Source organism: Drosophila mauritiana, chromosome 3R, assembly GCF_004382145.1.
Source record: "Drosophila mauritiana strain mau12 chromosome 3R, ASM438214v1, whole genome shotgun sequence".
Taxonomy (NCBI): Eukaryota; Metazoa; Arthropoda; class Insecta; order Diptera; family Drosophilidae; genus Drosophila; species Drosophila mauritiana.
The window spans coordinates 3,246,932-3,263,902 of record NC_046670.1 but is presented as its reverse complement, the minus strand read 5'-3'; the positions used below and the strand labels follow the sequence as shown (position 1 = coordinate 3,263,902).

At 41.8% G+C, this 16,971-nt stretch overlaps 2 protein-coding genes across 2 annotated transcripts in view; both read left to right on the top strand.

Moving 5' to 3' along the window:
• Positions 1-5,969: 5,969 nt before the first annotated feature.
• LOC117144618 lies at positions 5,970-6,823 on the top strand. The gene is made up of 3 exons (XM_033309913.1): positions 5,970-6,213; positions 6,444-6,486; positions 6,538-6,823. Exons 1-2 carry the CDS (start codon positions 6,058-6,060, stop codon positions 6,465-6,467), a joined length of 180 nt encoding a protein of 59 aa, XP_033165804.1. The 5' UTR covers positions 5,970-6,057; the 3' UTR covers positions 6,468-6,486; positions 6,538-6,823.
• A 915-nt stretch (positions 6,824-7,738) lies between these two features.
• LOC117144739 overlaps positions 7,739-16,971 on the top strand; it is a 95,903-nt gene continuing 86,670 nt past the window's right edge. Inside the window, exon 1 of the mRNA XM_033310091.1 lies at positions 7,739-8,122. The gene's annotated coding sequence lies outside the window, so the exon portion shown is untranslated. The remainder of the gene's footprint in view (positions 8,123-16,971) is intronic.

Sequence of the window (16,971 nt, the reverse complement as noted above, 5' to 3'; positions counted from 1 at the left end):
GAGTGGCTGGGGGGGACCGAAAGTGATGTGGGCGTGTTGATAACGAGCGAAGGCGCCAAAGTCATGCATAATTAATCATTTGTTAATTATAGACTTTGACCAGGTACAGGTACTCAACGGACTCACCTGTCGTCATCGCAGGAGCACCCGACACACACACTCATACACTGGTACGCACACACATTTGACACCTGGCAAAGTAATTGCCTTTGTCCACTTTGAAGTTGTTTAGTTTTTGCTCTGGGCTCATTACAACGTGGGCGTGGCAAACGCCCTCAGACGTACCCATGCACCTCCCGCCCCCCATGAAGCATTTATATAAATGAACTCGTCGCACTCGCAGCTCTCCGCTCGAGAAACACAAACTGGGTTCGGGCATCGTACACTGCGGGAAATTTCGCTTGTGCCTGAGTGTTCAAAAAAACTGAACACCCTAAGGGTATCAAGAAAGTTTTAATAAAGAATTAAGAACAAAATATTATTTTCTGGGTAATAATGTTTGCACATATTCATCATAACTTTCAAATAACTTTTTTGAAATGCTGTATGTCTTTCGAAATTTGTTTTGAAATGTTTACTAAAAAATTTAAAACAACTTAATACTGTAATATAATACATACATACATAACATAATAATAATAATATAATAACGAATCACACACTTCATGCATTCTAGAGTAGGAGGTTCCGAGCTGGAATGCCAAGCAAAATTATGCAAGTGCCGAGTTTCTTCTCAGTGGCCGAGTGTTTTGGCCATAGTTCACGTGCATGCGTCGCCCCTCCCCGCTGGCCGCCCATGTCCTTTGGGCCAGGACATGGCGGGCAGCTGGTGTGCGAGTCCTTGTATGCTGACTGTACCATGTTTGCTGCGGAACAGGAAATGAGCACCTGCTGCTTATTTATATTTTCCGCTCACTTGAATGTAAAATTACATAATATTTTGTTTTCGTTTTTTCATCTCCTGATGCGGCTGCTGCTGCTCCTGCTGCTCCTGCTCCTGCTGCCCGGCACTTGTGCTAGTCTGAAAATTGCTGTGTGAAAATACTTCTAGTGGAACATTTGAAGACAGCTGGCCGCGGAGGAGAAGAGCAGATTCATGGTGGCCTTTTAAAGAAGTCGAATCATCAGAGCGGGCCTTCTTAATTGCAAGTGTTGTTCATAAATTTAAAAGCAATTTACTTGCAGCTAGCTGCCCCTCCCCCAACCCCTGTGCTACATGAAAATACGAAATGTATACCTTTCGGATACAAAAGTGTTGAATAGAATTTGAATGTGAGCAAGAGGTGAAAGGCGAATCATGGCCCGAGCTGAATAGCTGCAAATTGAACAGATATTTTTCGATGCGGAAAAGGGTTTGCGCAAAGCAACGTCATTCGAAATATTAGTTAACTATTTGTTCAAAATGTTTGCATACCACGGACACGAACGTGGAGGGTTTTCCCGACCGCTGCAGAAAAAGTTCCCTATTTGTTGGCTGTTTCGGTTGCAATGTGGTAACCACAATGTACGTGAAGTGGCGATGGGACAGCCAACTGGCCAAATGCTCCTATGCGAGTTGTTTATGTTGTCGTTTTGGTTTTTTGGTTGCTGCTTTGCTGCTTTGCTATTTTGTTGTTTTTTGGCCGCGCAACTCGCTGTGGCAGGGCCCGCATAAATTGTTGCCGCTTTTGAGTTTAAGCCAACAGTTTGTTTGCCGGCCACCCGACACCCGGCCCTTGCCGCCATCAGTTAATTGCCGTGGCCGCTGCAACATGATTGCACTTATTGGTCAGCTGCATAATCAAATGCGCAACTTTTTGGCATGAAAGTTTAATTAGAGAGCTCGCATGTGCGGCGCGTAATGTGATAGGGTGCGCTGCGTTTAAGCCAAACTAATTCCAACTCATAATTAAGCCACTTGCGCTGCGAGTTCCCCCCTAATCAGGCTCTTTCTCCAACTTTAGCTTCGTTTCTGGCTCTGGCTCATTAAAATGGCAAACAAACCGCTCTCACCTTACACAGTTGCCGTTTCCTAGGATGTTTTATATAATTTCTTGGACCCACTCGAATGCACGGCAATGCAGCTCGTGGAAGCGCTAACTCAATTTGCAACCCAACTTTTGTTGGCCTAATTGAGGGCATCACCACCATTCGCTCAGGCTTCAGAGCGGGTTACCCCCTTATTATAAGTCAAATGAAGTTCGCTCCCGCCCGAGGGCAACATTCCGGGAAAGATAATTTCGAGCTTAACGTTTCATTTAATATTTAGCCAAATTTACTCGGTCACATAAATCAATGCCAAACAACGGGCCAGGCGCTTCCATTCCCATATGAATACTCAAGTGTCTCGCCGAGCAACAAATGGGACAAATTTCCATTTCAAGCCAATGCCGCATAAATGGCACATAATTTACGATATGAACAACGGAGGGGAGCGGCAGGAGCAGCAAACCAAACATGCAGCTAACTATCCAAAAGCTGGTAACAATATTAGTTAGCAAGACCGGCAACAGCAACAACAGCCACAGCCACACACTCAGAAAAAATATACTATAATCCTGCAATACGTTTAAACTGAGAAAGGTATGCTGATAAGAAAAGTATGGAAATATCTGCGAGATACTGACACACATTTCACAACAAATACAGAATAGCGCGAATTCTTTAGTATCTGATAAGACAGCTCCCTGCTCCTTGTGCGTTTTTATTAGCTTGCCAAATTGTATCATATATTATATGCACTCAAAAGCAGTAGTGTTTGTGTAGGAAGACCAGAAATTGATGCTCCCAATCCGCTGCTTCGAGCTACGAATTTTCAGAACTCGTAAAGAAAACTATACTTGGATGGCTAATTTTTTCACGGTGCATCGGCACCATCGGAATCAGAGAGTAAACTTTACATTTGTGGAGGTTGTTGTCTGTCGAGTGGAGCTGGGAATACCAGCACCCGAAGCTGGTTGGCGTCAATGTGTGAAGTAATTAATTACAAAGCAACTGATGTGTATCTGAGTGTGGGTGTCCGTATGCGAGGGTGTGCGTGCGAGTCCTGGGTTTTGGATTATGATGCATGATCATATAGGTAGCTGCACGCACTCGGGAAACCCAAGCCCTACACGCACACTCTGGAACAGATAGGTAATGCTATCTGGACATGTGCACATGTACCTATCCCCGCATCCACTTCTCAGCCTGGATTTCCAGTGGCCAAAAATTAAATTGATTTACACCTGAGGTGAGAAAACGGATTGGATAACCAGGCCCGAATGCAGTTCAGTGCTTGCACGGAGCAACCAACGATTTTCGATTTGGCTGCACTGAGTTGGCCGACAGATGGGATCGTAATGAGTTCACTGAACAAAGCTTACATTTCTGAACATTATTTAAGGTATTTAATATAAATAATTACATTTATCAATCAGTGCGAAATAGCGATCCACTTAGCATAGATATCTTCTATTCAAATATATTAATATATAATGCAAAATAAAATCGAATATTCCATTTAAAATAAGTTAGTTGATGCTCCAATTTATTGCAGTGCATAAAAAGGAGTATTTACCAACGTATAATTAAGATGTAAAATAGAAATCCTGCTTTGTACACCCGCTCATTATAATCATAGTTTATGGGTGTTTGGTGTGTCGTGCTTCACTTCCCTATTCTGGCCCATAAAATTCAAATATGATTACGATTCCCATATAAATTCCAGACGCACAATGATTCCGGCTCCTTACAGCTCGGCTAATCCCAACAGCCAAGTCAAGGGTATTCCACATTAGCACGGCAACTTTAGGCGTTGTCTGCCATTGGGGGCTAATTGCGCCCTGGCCAAAAGCAGGAGTCGTCTTCTCTCTGGCAACACTTCGATTTAAAATTGCGGCGCGGGAGCTTCCAGGATATTTATGAATCCCAAACACGTGACGGGGAATAAAAATTTCAGAAGGGTCGGGCAAGGGGGTGCATTTAAATTAATCACGGTAAAAGCGAATTGCCCAAAACAATGTTATATCCCGTGCAAGGACCTTTGGGAACGGAAATCTGTAAACCGTGACGAGACCGAAAACCAGAGCATGTCACTGTATGCGTGGGTGTGTGGGTGTGTGAGTGCGTGGGTGTCTCCCTGCCTGTTTGTTTGTGTGCGTGCGGTTGCTCAAATTAAAACAAAGTGTCGTGCGTTTGATGAAAATGTAACGCATTTTGCTCAGCCAGCCAGCGACGCACATAAATGCTAATTGGCTTAAATGTATGCGTGTATCCTCGTCTGCGCTTGTGTGGGTGTGTGTAAGTATTTTGGCATTTGGGGAAAGCGTTTTCCTTCTTTCCAGGTGTTCAAACTTAAACATTTTATAGTTCGGCTAATTGTCAAAGCCGTGGCAAAAGGCAACCAAAGTAAAAGGGTGTGCCAAACATTTGATGACTCAATTATTTCATGGTTTTTGTGGTTATCCTGTGCTGATGGGGGTATTACACAGAGGAAAAAGGCGGCACAGAAAGCATTCCATATTTTGCCCTTATTGCCTTATACTGCTGAAGTACAAGTGAGAAATATTGTTAAGAATGGAAGCGATTTCCTATTTTTTATAGACTTCCCTTTGGTTCTTAAACATGTTGATAGCTTCTTTTAGGCAGTTAGGAAACGCACTACGTATTGTTTTGAGTGTATCGGCAGCTGTCTCTCTGATTAGCATGACCTCTACGTGATTTCACCCACAAATAAACGGGGACTGGTGAAAAGTGAAAAAGTTGTGCGCTGGGGAAAATTGAAAACAAGTGAAATAAAGTGATTGGCCATAACATTTGCGCGTACGCGTGCATTTTCCATTCGGCGAGTTGGCTTTTCCGTTTCCTCTCGCATTTCCCGTCTTGCCCGCGCCTTTGTGTGCCCACAATTCTATGCTATTTTTATGTTTATCTGCTTCACTCCATTACGACTTTATGCTCTTTAGCAGACAATCAACATTGTTGCCGCCTCCCCGTTGTTGCCACCCCTTGTCGCCTCCCCGCCCACTTTTCCACCCCATCCCGGCGGTTGGCAGTGGGCAGAGTACCGTTGGGTACCGCTGGATGGCTTACTGGGCGGACAATGCCCGTGCGAAAAATGCAAATTGCGAGTGGCGGAATGAAGTGAACGAAGTGAATGGGCGCCGAATGATGGAATGAATGAATGAATGAGTGAGTGATTGTTGCTGTGAGCCGTGAGCAGTAAGCCAGACATTTAGAGGAATTTGAGCGGCGCGGCGCTGTCCTGATAAATAGCCAACGCTTTTGGCCTAGCTTCAACTTGGCCTGCCTCATATGCCATAATTTATGCAAATTAATTTATAAAAATATATGTGTGCCTGTGCTGTTACGCTGGTAGAGCCGTCATGGACGCGGACATTTTTCACGCAAGTGCGTCAGTTTTTCCGAAAGTACATAAACATAGTGTGCCTTAAAGTAGACCCATTTATATGGCTTTATGCTTTATGCGTAATTTCAGGCGCTGACATTTATGATGAATGTCCATTTACACCGACCATAAAGACAATAGGCACTGCAGATGATTTTAAAACTGAACAAATATCGATGCAGTTACAAAACTTCGATTTTCCAAAAAATCAAGATGGAGTTATATGCTAAAAGGTGATAATATTGGAATATTGTTCCACAGCTATCGTTCGATGCTCAAAAAATCATTTTGAAATTCATTGCATTAAAACCTTTATTATACATATTATTGATTTAATATATGTAATTAACTATTTCCCTTGAGGGATAATAACAATAGCAATAGATCATTGTCATCCGTCTGCAACTAGTGGTGTGAGCTCTGCTGTAAGTATATTTATGAGTCTTCAGTTAAGTTGCCGTGACGACTGACGAATGAGTGGACTGCCCTTTGGCCTGTGACTGGAAGTCAGACTCAAAGTCAGACAGGTATTCGTTTGCTTTCTGAAAGACTTTATGTGAATTTGATTCGATTTTCTAGGCATCTAGTGGGCGACCACATTAAATTCAATCTGTGTAGCACACAAGTGTTTGAAACATGTGGAAATTTTACTGTCAATAGTCAGATAATTTTCGTAGCGCGCCGTAAAAATGCCCGAAAATCCATCAGCAAAGTCGGCTCCTAGGCCCCTGACCAGCATAAAGGGGACCAGGCCTTCCACATCCTCATCCAATCCCACCTCCAGCAGGAACAGACCCACAGGAACTGGAGTGGCTCGACCACCTTTGCCGAATGCACACGATAGGGTAAGACATTGTAGACCTTTAGCAGATGAGAATATAATGGATGAAATTATGACTACATCGTATTTGTTGGATTAGATTCGACTAACAAACACCTATGCATGAATAATTAAAGCCCCTCTTCTCTTTGTACCTTATTAAAATGTTGGCAACTGAATATATGATACAAATTCATTCCTTAATATGTCATATTTTATTGAAAAAATCCTAATATTATCTGGAAAATTTTACAGATTTGGAAGATCATGAAGATGTAACAATATCTTCAAACATTCGGTAAGTGATTCAAATTTGTATAACTGTTGACTTATGTTTTTATGATTTAAGGTCCCCAAATTGGATCAACGTTTTAAATCCTGATATTCTTTTTTATAAAATGTACGGGATTCTTTGACGAAAAAAGCGCTGAATAAAGCGAATAAATCCCAAAAGGGAAATAACTCTTATAATTTCCTGATAAGCTGACTGGAAATTGAAATAAGCGCAGGCGCTGGTCCTCGTAGAAAAGAGAGTAATGTTTGAGCTTGTTGGGAAATTTTCTCTTTCGTGGGTACTTTTTATCTCAGTTTGCCTGAAGATGGGTTTGAGGTAAAATAAATATTTAAGTCAATAAGAGTCTTAACTGGTATTATTTTTACTATAAGGGGCTTATTAAAAACGTCAAGAAACTTGTCCGCTGTCCTTTTTTATGGATACTTAAGAAATACAGAAAGTTGCAGGATAACTTTAGATAAATTGAATGGTTTTAAAATGATTGGTGGGTTCATAACTTGAAGAATGGATAGGTCTCGGTCATTTTGCTACCAGCAAAGATAAAAAGAACCGTCAATAATATAAGCATAATGGAGATATATCCAACGTAAATAAATCAGTAACTCAACTTATGGGCAGTCTCTTATTTAAAATCATCCTGCAGGCAGGACGAGAATGTAAAAGACCTTGGGATAGGCCCACTTTGGCAGTTCCTTAAATGCAATTTAAACCAAAACAAACTCAAACTGCCGATACACTCTCTTCGCCGAGCTCGTGCCATTTTTACTTTCATTCGGTAATTGAGTGGAAACGAGGTTGGTCCTCCGAAGGACCTCTTCGCGCGACGAGCGCAAAAGTCCCCGAGATGGAATCGACCGAGCCAAAGGATATTTTGGAGCTCGGCAGCGTTTTTGCCAATGCCGTGGCTCAGTTTCGTATTCGTGTCGGAACGTGGCGCTACGGTCTTCTGCTCAAGGATACGCGAAAATCCAATCCGCTGGAGGAGCAAAACGCGGCGCGTGGAACCCACAAAACAAGCAAGCAAGCCAAACGAAAAAAGAAGCAAAAGCACAACTGATTCGCTCGAGTGTGCCTGTGTGAGAGTGTGTGAGTGCCGGCGTATCTGTGTGAGTGGATCGGTCCTGTGTTGTTTGGGCCATTTAATTTTATTAGCGCTCCGCGATGCGTCATGAAAATTGCAGGCAAAACACAGAAATACAATGAATGAAAAATTAAATATTAATTAAATTTTGCATACGAATCGAGCGGCGAGCACTGCGATTCCGCTGATTGAAATGTTAAATAGATATTAAAAATTGATGGTGTATTTCGGACGCATTTCGTTCGTCGCTCCTTCTGCCGGAAAAGTCAGACTGAGCCGTGGCCCCACAATACATACATACCCATCATACATCCTTACAGTTATGTGTATTGGCATCTTGGCCATCGGGAGTGCGTGTATATGACTTTATTAAACTTGTAAGTCCCCAACTCGCGCGACCTTTTGCACATTGTTTGTGGACTTTGCGACTGCTCCAGATTTGCCAACCATTTGTTGTTGCACTTATCGCGATTGCCGCACGGATTGCCTCACCTGCAACCTGCCACCTGCCACCTGCACCTGCCACTTACATCCTGCACCCCGCCGCGTCCTCGAAAAGTGCGTATGGAACTGCAAGTTAATTAAGTATTTGACTCTGCATATGACAAATCCCGGCTTAAGCGAAAGCGACTTTAATTCGCGATTCGAAACGGGTTTCTTTAATGTTTATCGCCTTGTTCTCGATTAAATCGGCTGTCGCGGGCGTAATATATTCATGGAATCCTTCTGCGTGCTGCACTTAATTGCATTTAACTGGCAATTAATTGCCTCGAGCTCAGCCACCCACTGGCCAAGGAGTCCATGTATTTGTTCCGCCATCAATACATTTTTAATGTGTTCTTATGAACATTTTTCAATTAAAAGTCTCAAGCGAATAGGGTTATTAGCAAAACAAATGTATGAAAACATATCCAAAGCCCATTAAACAATGGGAAATTGAAGACAAAGCTCAAAAATTATATACATTGGTGTGTAAAGAAAGCCGTATTCATTTTGAAATAAAATTCGCTCGAACAAAGGAGAACTTCTCAATGCCAAATCAAAATAAAAATGATAAAGCATTGTGCAGATTTGTACCAGCATTTGGCCGAAATTTATGGCCGCCTCCGGCACAGAGTGGTTTAAGCCAGTTAGCCCGGCCATGAAAGCTCCTTACAACAAGCCAAAGAGTACGCCAAAAACCGGGCCCAGATAGGCCCAAGGACAGACAATCGGCAAGTGGGCTTATTTGCAAGGGCCGGGCTAAGCATTTTGGCCAGACAGCCGGCATCTGCACTTACCTAGCTGCGGCAGCAGCACGTTTTATAATATTTATGCATGTCCCTGCCAACAGGAGATGTGCACTCATAGTTAAGGGGTTAAGAGGGTTTGGGGGGGCTGGGGGATTTCCGGGCCAGGAGTTTGGGGGTTCATGGGCTGAAAAATAAACTCGACGGGCAGCGTGGATCTGGAGTGTGTGTAGAGGCACTCTGACATTTGCCAAAAGTAACACTCCACTCTCAAGTGGGCCAGGGCATCCAATGGGATGCATATCCGAGTGGTATGCGCATCCGAGAATTACATTTAAAATTATTTTACTTGGCAGGGGCTAGGGCAAACAAGCCAACACAAACACAAGCACATCCACAAATACAAATACAGATACAGGAAAAACAGAAGCCAGGCAACAGATGCCTCAACAACAAAATTAACGAAATAAAAACAAGCCAAGGAAAACAAAACAAGTGCAGCCTGAGAAACACGCACAAAACGTTTTTTTTTGAGTTGATGTGGAATGGAATTAACCCATTTAGAAACTCGCTTCCACATACGAGGGCATTTTGGTTATACCTTTTTCAACTTTTATTTGTTCTAGAAAAATTTACAAAATTTTATAATATTTATTACATAGTTAAGGCAAAACCTTTGTTGCTACTAAATTAGGGAAGCACAACCAAAAATGGTTGTTCTAAGCTTTAAACAGTTCAGATGGTCTATTCATTTTCAAATGTCCGTTATAACGGAATAATATTTGCTTACATGTCGCTAGGTTTTCCCAGATCCTGAGTAAATAACGGGTTAACTGCGAGTGGCTGGCAGAAAGCCGCACATCTCGACGCCCACTTGGCTGCTCGGTCGTTTACACAAGCTCGACATTTTTGACAGTGGCACTCGCAACACGAGGAACATGTGGAGCAGCTGTGGAAAAAGATTGATCCTTTGCTGCTTGGGAACGCAGCAAAAAAGGAGCAAGTGCCGGACGAGCAACAGCGAGCCCCTGGGTCCTTGACTTTTCCTTTGAACTATTGCAGTGGCCGAGACCGTTTGTTTTGCTTATTCCCCATTTGTTGCTTGCTTACAGCTGTCCGAATTTATTACGGCCAAAACAAATCGGTAAACTTTCTATGCCAACTTGCAGCAACTTTAACGTACTGAGGCTTTCCCTGTGCACTGGCTCCTGCCTTCGCATTCGTGTTGGCCTTTTGTCATAAAGCTTAACACATAAAAATGTTATTGTCCGATGTGGAGTTGTGTGGCTTATGCTGATTTGTGTTGACCTAGTGAGCTTGCAGTGCCCAGGGCAACGAAAGAGAATCGGGCTCAGAATCGGAATGAAGTATGGACGTTTTATGATCGTAAGGCTGATTTAGCATTCCCAAGTGAAAGCTTTAAGGACTCGAAACAAAAGCGATGTGAGTTGGACGCCGAAAGGCATTGCATATCCGGGCACCACCAATTATTGGAATGCTCGTAAAATACCGGCTTACATAGAGAAAATGCTATAACTTTACCTACAAATTTCAAGTAACTTATTTGGTTGGGTTTATGGTATTTGATGAACCAGTTTTAAAAAAATAAAATCATAAAAGAAATTCGACATGATTCTTTATAAGTACCCCCAATAGAGTTCAAAGTTAGTTTAGTTTAACAAGAAATTTTATTTTACCATGCAAGAAATTACATTTTACTGCAGTTCAATAAAAATATATTATACATTTCATTGACAGAAGAATAGTCCTTTTGAAAACAGCTACAAATGTAGTTGTAATCTAGCCTCACGTAATCTTTTAATTGATATCGTAATTTAGTATAAATAAGATAGAAAAAACATTCTCGAGATATTGCAAGAACATATTAATGTACTTCAAGAAAGCATAGTTGCTTTTCTAATAATAATAACAATTAATTGTATGGCTTGTATTTCCCGCTTAAATAAATGGAAATTACTTCAATATAAAGTTGCACAGTTTATTTAAGTATGCTTAATTTTTTTTTAAATTGAAACCAATAAAGTATGTCTAGGCAAGAGTATCCGCAAAGGCAATATAACCGAAAAATCCCAAGATATTAAAAGTCAACAGCTTTGCTTACAATTTGTGTTGTTTCATAAAGAGGTATAATAAAATTACGCTCCTGATTTGTTTTCCCTATGAAATATGTAAAAATTGTTTTGATTTGAACTTGGATGAATCAAAGTATTAAAATGTAATGATATGGACATATCTGCTAAGTTCCTGTAAGATATTACGAACTTATGCTCTCCCTATTTTCCTGCAACAAAATTGAAAACAATAAATTGCTAAGCCTTCTCAAACTGAAGGAGTTATTAACTTATAGAATAAACAAAGCCGACGTAATGGCGGACACTTAACCCTTATCGAGTCCAAAGTTAACCTGTAATTGCGCCACTTGAGCGTTTAACTCCCAGTAAGCTCGGTGAAAGCGTTATGGGGGCTCCGCTCTCATCGGAAATTACACTTCATTTGCCTAACCAAACTGGCCCCCGAAAAGAGTTTTCCGCCCGGAGTTTGCGCAAAGTTTTAACTCTTATCTGTTGTCTATCAGGAAATTTTATGCGATTTTGTTTACCTATTTTAATGAGAGCCGAAAAATGCTCGCACCAGAGCAGCGATGAGCGAACGGAGACGAAAAGGCAAGGAAGCACACACAAACTGGCTGCGGCTGGTGGGAAAAGCCCTGGTGGAAAACCAGGTCAAAGCAAACAAAACGAAAAGGGCCGAAAATTTATGCAAAATTAAAAAAAAGAAAACAAACCGGGAGCGGCTGGGAAAAAGGCACGAAAGGACGGACATACACACAATGCAAGGACCATGTCCGAAATGAAAGTGCGAATATGTAGTCGTGGGGGCTCGTAGGTGTGTAGAAATGGCGTGTATTGTATCAAATTTAAATGCACAGCAGTAAAATAATGAATTCTTTTGTTTGTATTTGCATCTACGCCTGTTGTTGTTGATGGCCGCGTTGGAAGCACCTAAAAACAAAATACAAAACACAAACGAACCAAACCGAACCGAACCGAAAATAAAACAATGAAAACCGACAGGACTCACACGTCACTGCTGCACGGAAAACAAAAGTTGGTTATAGAACCCTTTCACAACTCATTCATGGTTTCTTTTCTATTATGTAACTTTGTTTTTTATCCTAAATGAACTTTGGATATTTTTAATTGTAATGCATTTGATTCAGCTAGCTACGTTCTTTTTCAGTATAAGGAAGTAAAAACAAATATAATAATACATATCAAATCCTTATGTATTTAATATTCCGACAATGCTTCAACCAGTTTTTCATATCAATTTCATTGAAAAGTATATATTTTCAATTATGAAAAATATGATTTAGCCCAAATGTTAGAAATTTTATCCCTCACTCCATTTTTAATCTTTTCTCTATGTGCACCAAGTGAAACTCAAGTTCCTGGTGAAAATGTATAATATTTACAGCTGCAGAGATGAAAAGGCCAGATGGAAATTACGCTCATATGGAAATTAATGCGTGTACAGTGAAAAGTTTTTCGCTTTGCACGTGTTCGACAAACGAAAATGTACTCGCAACAGGCAACACAGTTAGTGCAAAAAGTTGTTGGCCTAGCAAACAGTGCTTCCTTTTTGTCCGTTTTGCGGGCAAATATAATAAACTACAAATAGATTCGTTTGTTATTTTTTTGTTGAACTGATAATTCATCATGGGGGTTTCAATGGGTCCATGTAGCAGATTATACAAAAAAGTATTGTTTGCAAAACTATTTTAAAGTTGAACTTAAATGGTGAAAGTAGTATAATAAGTATAAGAACATTTAAATGAATTAAAAACCAATGAAACGCCAAATTAGAACATCCTTCTTATATTTATATTTTTTGAGAAACGTGCAAAGAAAGATGTGAAGAAAGGACTTTATTCGACGTCGGTTGGATCCTTTTTCCTTTGTATTTTTTGCCGGCTAATTGCACGCCTTTGTGTGGAAATGCAAAAAGCAATTAAACTTGTATTCGAAGGTTGTTCGCATAATTGCATGGCTCGGACCGAAAAGCAAGGAATTCGGGGAAAATTATAATTTCAAGCCATAATAACGCGGCAAGGTGTAAGCTAACGAAAAACGCTAAGTGAGGGCGTGGATTAGGGGCGTGTCGTGGGTCGACTATAACTCAAGTCAACTTGGGGTCGGGCAAAAAGGGCAGAAAATAGATCTCAGCTCGGTTGAACTTCGGGGGCGGAGGGCGTTTTTATGGGCTTATGGAAAAATACCAGGCCTACTTATCGGGGCTGAACGGATTGCTAATATTAGCACGTGTTCACACGTGTGGGCCCACATCCAACACTTATCAATAAAACATTGCGCAGGGCGGTTTCCAGGTCATCATTTGCAACTACACCTTCCAGCCACTGCTTATATTTAGCTTATGCTCGGCACTTTATGTGACCGCAAGCTGCCCACTCCCCCGCCTATTTTGCAGTACAAAAAAAACTAAAGCAAACATTTCATTTAAACAATCAACGTCAATGATCTGTAAACAACAATGAAAAGGGTTTTTACTACCGCCGAGCGTTTCGAAGGAGGCGTGCACATGCACACCATACATCATACAAAACATCCAAGACAACCCCAAACTCCCCCACTAGCACACATACACAAAGGCGGCCATTGTGCTGGGCATAAACACACACTTTTAAAACACATCAAGTATACGCCGTGTATGGCGCAGTGGTATGTGGTATGTGCTCCTGCGGGTGTGAGCACATTTGATATGAAGGTAGCTCGCGGGTTACTTTCGGTCTACAAACCGTGAAAATGTTTTATTCAGCAGCAACCAAACCAAACTAAATAGAACGAAAAAAAATACGTGAGTCTACAAGCAGACAGGCACTCTCGGCCTTAAGGCACTGAAAGAAATTGGGCTACCGTTTGTATCTTTTTTTAGAAAGTAACAACATCACCTTATAATGAGACTAAGGAAACCTTAATATACATTTAATTTATATCTTGCCTAGTCTTTAGTTCAAATATTCAAAATATTAAACCCTTAGAATACACATTTTCTTCAAGTGCGCACAGATATCAAAGTTAACCACGAGCTACAGCAGCGGAATACAACAGGAAAAGTTTCCGCCTTCGATGTTTTGTTGGGTTATTCATTTATTTTTTGTTTGCTGTTTGCAACTCCAACACATGCGGCTAACAAACAAGAGCGCATAAAATGTGACTTTGCCAAAAATAAATAAGCGAAAGCGCTGAAAGCATTTGCCAGCGGCGTGGCTCCGCTTTTATGGAGGTGAGAAACCGCCAAGGGGGCTTTAGAAAATTGTCCATGCTAATTTTGGTAGGAGTCTGGCTTGGTTTAAAGCTACACGAGCAGACATTAGTTTAATTTTAAGTGCCAGTCTAGAAGGTAATTCAGTTTGCTTCATTAGAGCGACTGCTCGCTCTGCAGCTCGCACATGAGACTTGCAGCTACGGAAAATTGACAAACAAGTTTTTGGGCGCTTACTTAACACCAAAGCAAACACATGTTTACAGCATGTTATATATACATACAAACACTCTTGGAGAAAAGACTCTCAGACAAAGTCTGGCTCATATAAGTACAGTGAACGAAAATCTAGTTGGTTCCTTATGCCTTGTAAAACAAAAATAATGGATGACTGCATTGGTTTCATTCTGTTAAATATGAACTTATTTGATAATTAATTATCTATTTAGGTTGAATTATAGCTAAGCTATTATCTCCTACAAAGTGTCTTCCTTAGTCGCAATGTCAGTGTAACTTATGAGCCCCAACTCATTTCCTAAGTGTACATCACAAAATGCTCAAGTAATTATTAAGTGCTGCTCTTTGCGGTAACTGAGAATGGGCCGGGTAGCATGTTGCACTTTTCTCTACTTATGGTATGTTAGCAAGAGTGTTCGAGAGACTTGTGGCGTTTTTTGCTCCTCGGGGCGTATGCGCAATATTTTTGAGGGCAAAAGTCGCAGCCGCATTGTCAACAAACTTGAAGGATTATCAGAGTCAACAAATGTTGAGGCAGCCTAAGACATGCTGGCCGGATGGCTGGATGGTTGGATAGTTGGCTGACTGGGAGGGCAAACAAGTCGAGTTGGCCAGGATGCCCACTAAACTAGTCAAATATGCATTTGCGGCCCAAAGATTTGCCTGGCCAAATTCGATTTCCAGCTGCTGCTCGCCTCCTTGGTTCATATTGAACTTTCTCCGCTGGGCCTTGCCTAATAATTTAATTTTGCTGTAAATATTCTTGCGGTCATTTGTTTTAAATTCAAATTTAATTTCATTAATTTATTTGAGGCCATAAATTGCCAGCAAACATATTCCGGACGAGCCGTTGGCCAATTCGCATTCACAATTACATTGCATTCACATGCACAGGCATTTTAAAAAGCTTCCATTCGGGCTGAGTGTGTGCGTGGGCTTGTCGGGCGGAGAGTTGGCAAAATTAGTGCTCGTTTTAATTGAGTTTGTTAATAATTCAGTAATGGCCACTACATTCCATTGGTCTCCGAGCCAGAGAGCTTTAGCCACATGCCGGTAGGTGGATGTGGACGTGGACGTGGACGTGGGACTTTGGCCAAATGGTTACATGCCAGCTGCCAACGAATTTCCAGCTGCCAGCCATGTTCGAGTCCATTTACAGTTGCGGTTAAACTAATAGATAGACAGTTTTGTAACTATCTTTATTTCATAGTAGCAGGCTAATTAGCTTTATACTAGTTTCAATAACATCAGAATAAATTTAAAAATGTATGTAATATTCAAAAATTCTTTCTTCGCTTACTGTTTAAAACTAAAATAGGTTTCGAGGCATATTTCTAATTAAGTGGTGCTCTGACTTCTATCAGAATGGCCGCCGCTGTATGTCCTTACATATCCTAACATGTAAGTGCAACTGTCGAGCATGTGTGTGTGCGTGAGAAAAACTAATTAACTAGTTTTGCATTTGGCTCATTTCATTTGGCTGCGCTCTCAGAGCTTTTTATGATTTTGATTAATTTCGAGCCATAAATATTTATGCAGCCAGCCAGCTTTATTATTCCGCAGCAGCTGAGCTGGCTAAGGGCATTTAGCTTAGCTCCAGATCCCGATCCCGACTCGACTCCGACTACGACTCCTAGACGCACAAAGCTACCAAAGCAACCAGGCCACCCAGTCAGCCTTTAATGTTTTCCGGGTCAGTCACAGTCACTCACTTCCCTTGAGCTCGTTGTCGGCACTTTTGTTTGTCAGCATGGACGATGACACCGCCGGACAGCCAGACGTTCAGACAGCCGGACGGAGTGCGACAAAGTGGGACGATCCCGGCGGACGGAGGACGAAGGACGAAGGATAGAGCACCGGGCCAGAACGGAACAGAGGCCAGGGAACAGGCTACAGAGAACAGGCCATGCCAGAGCCGCTGGCTGCGCTTTTTCATGGGAAACCGACATCAGAGGCCGCTTTCGAGGCACCCACAATCAGGAAAAAATATTTTAATTTGCACACAAAGTTACTTTTGTATGTTTAAGAAGTCTATATAACAATATTCGCTTAAATAGTAAACTATAAAAATACCTTATTGCCAATTAACAATCACTAAATTGCCTTTAAAGTTTGAATCCCCCCATTTTCTCTCAGTGCAAGGCAGGCAAAGAGTCCGTCGGTTCGTCGTGGTGCTGTGCACTTGGGCGACTAAGCTGCATCAGCTCACTGGGCAGCAGCTGTGACTGGGGGCCGCTGGAGCCTCCTCTGTTGACAAATAAGCTGAGGCCGAGGGCCGCCAGTCTGCCGCCCACATTTCATGCGGACAAATTGAGCAGGACATTGAATTGTCGACCAGGGGCTACGCAGCAGCCCTTGACGGCCTGACGAACATTGCACCTCCCTTAGAAGTCCAGAGTCGAAACGCCCTCCTCCTTCCAGAGCCCGACTTCAAACCCCCGACCGACTGGCAACTCCGGTGAAAAGTCGCTGTCTCCGGCGGGGGGTTGATTATATTGTTGACGTTGATGTTGATGAAGCATGATTCGGATTTTCATCTTTATTGCATTATACTTAAAAACTATTAGCGGCAGGCCAACGGATCCACTGACTGCGCGCTAGCTGAGTGCTATCCAGTTGGCTATTCTGCAGAAGCAG

What these genes read in the sequence shown, in the direction of transcription:
- LOC117144618 (XM_033309913.1), top strand. Translation starts at nt 6,058, where the DNA reads ATGCCCGAAAATCCATCAGCAAAGTCGGCTCCTAGGCCCCTGACCAGC. An exon ending in TGCCGAATGCACACGATAGG is followed by an intron (nt 6,214 to 6,443) that starts GTAAGACATTGT and finishes AAAATTTTACAG; the next exon opens with ATTTGGAAGATCATGAAGAT.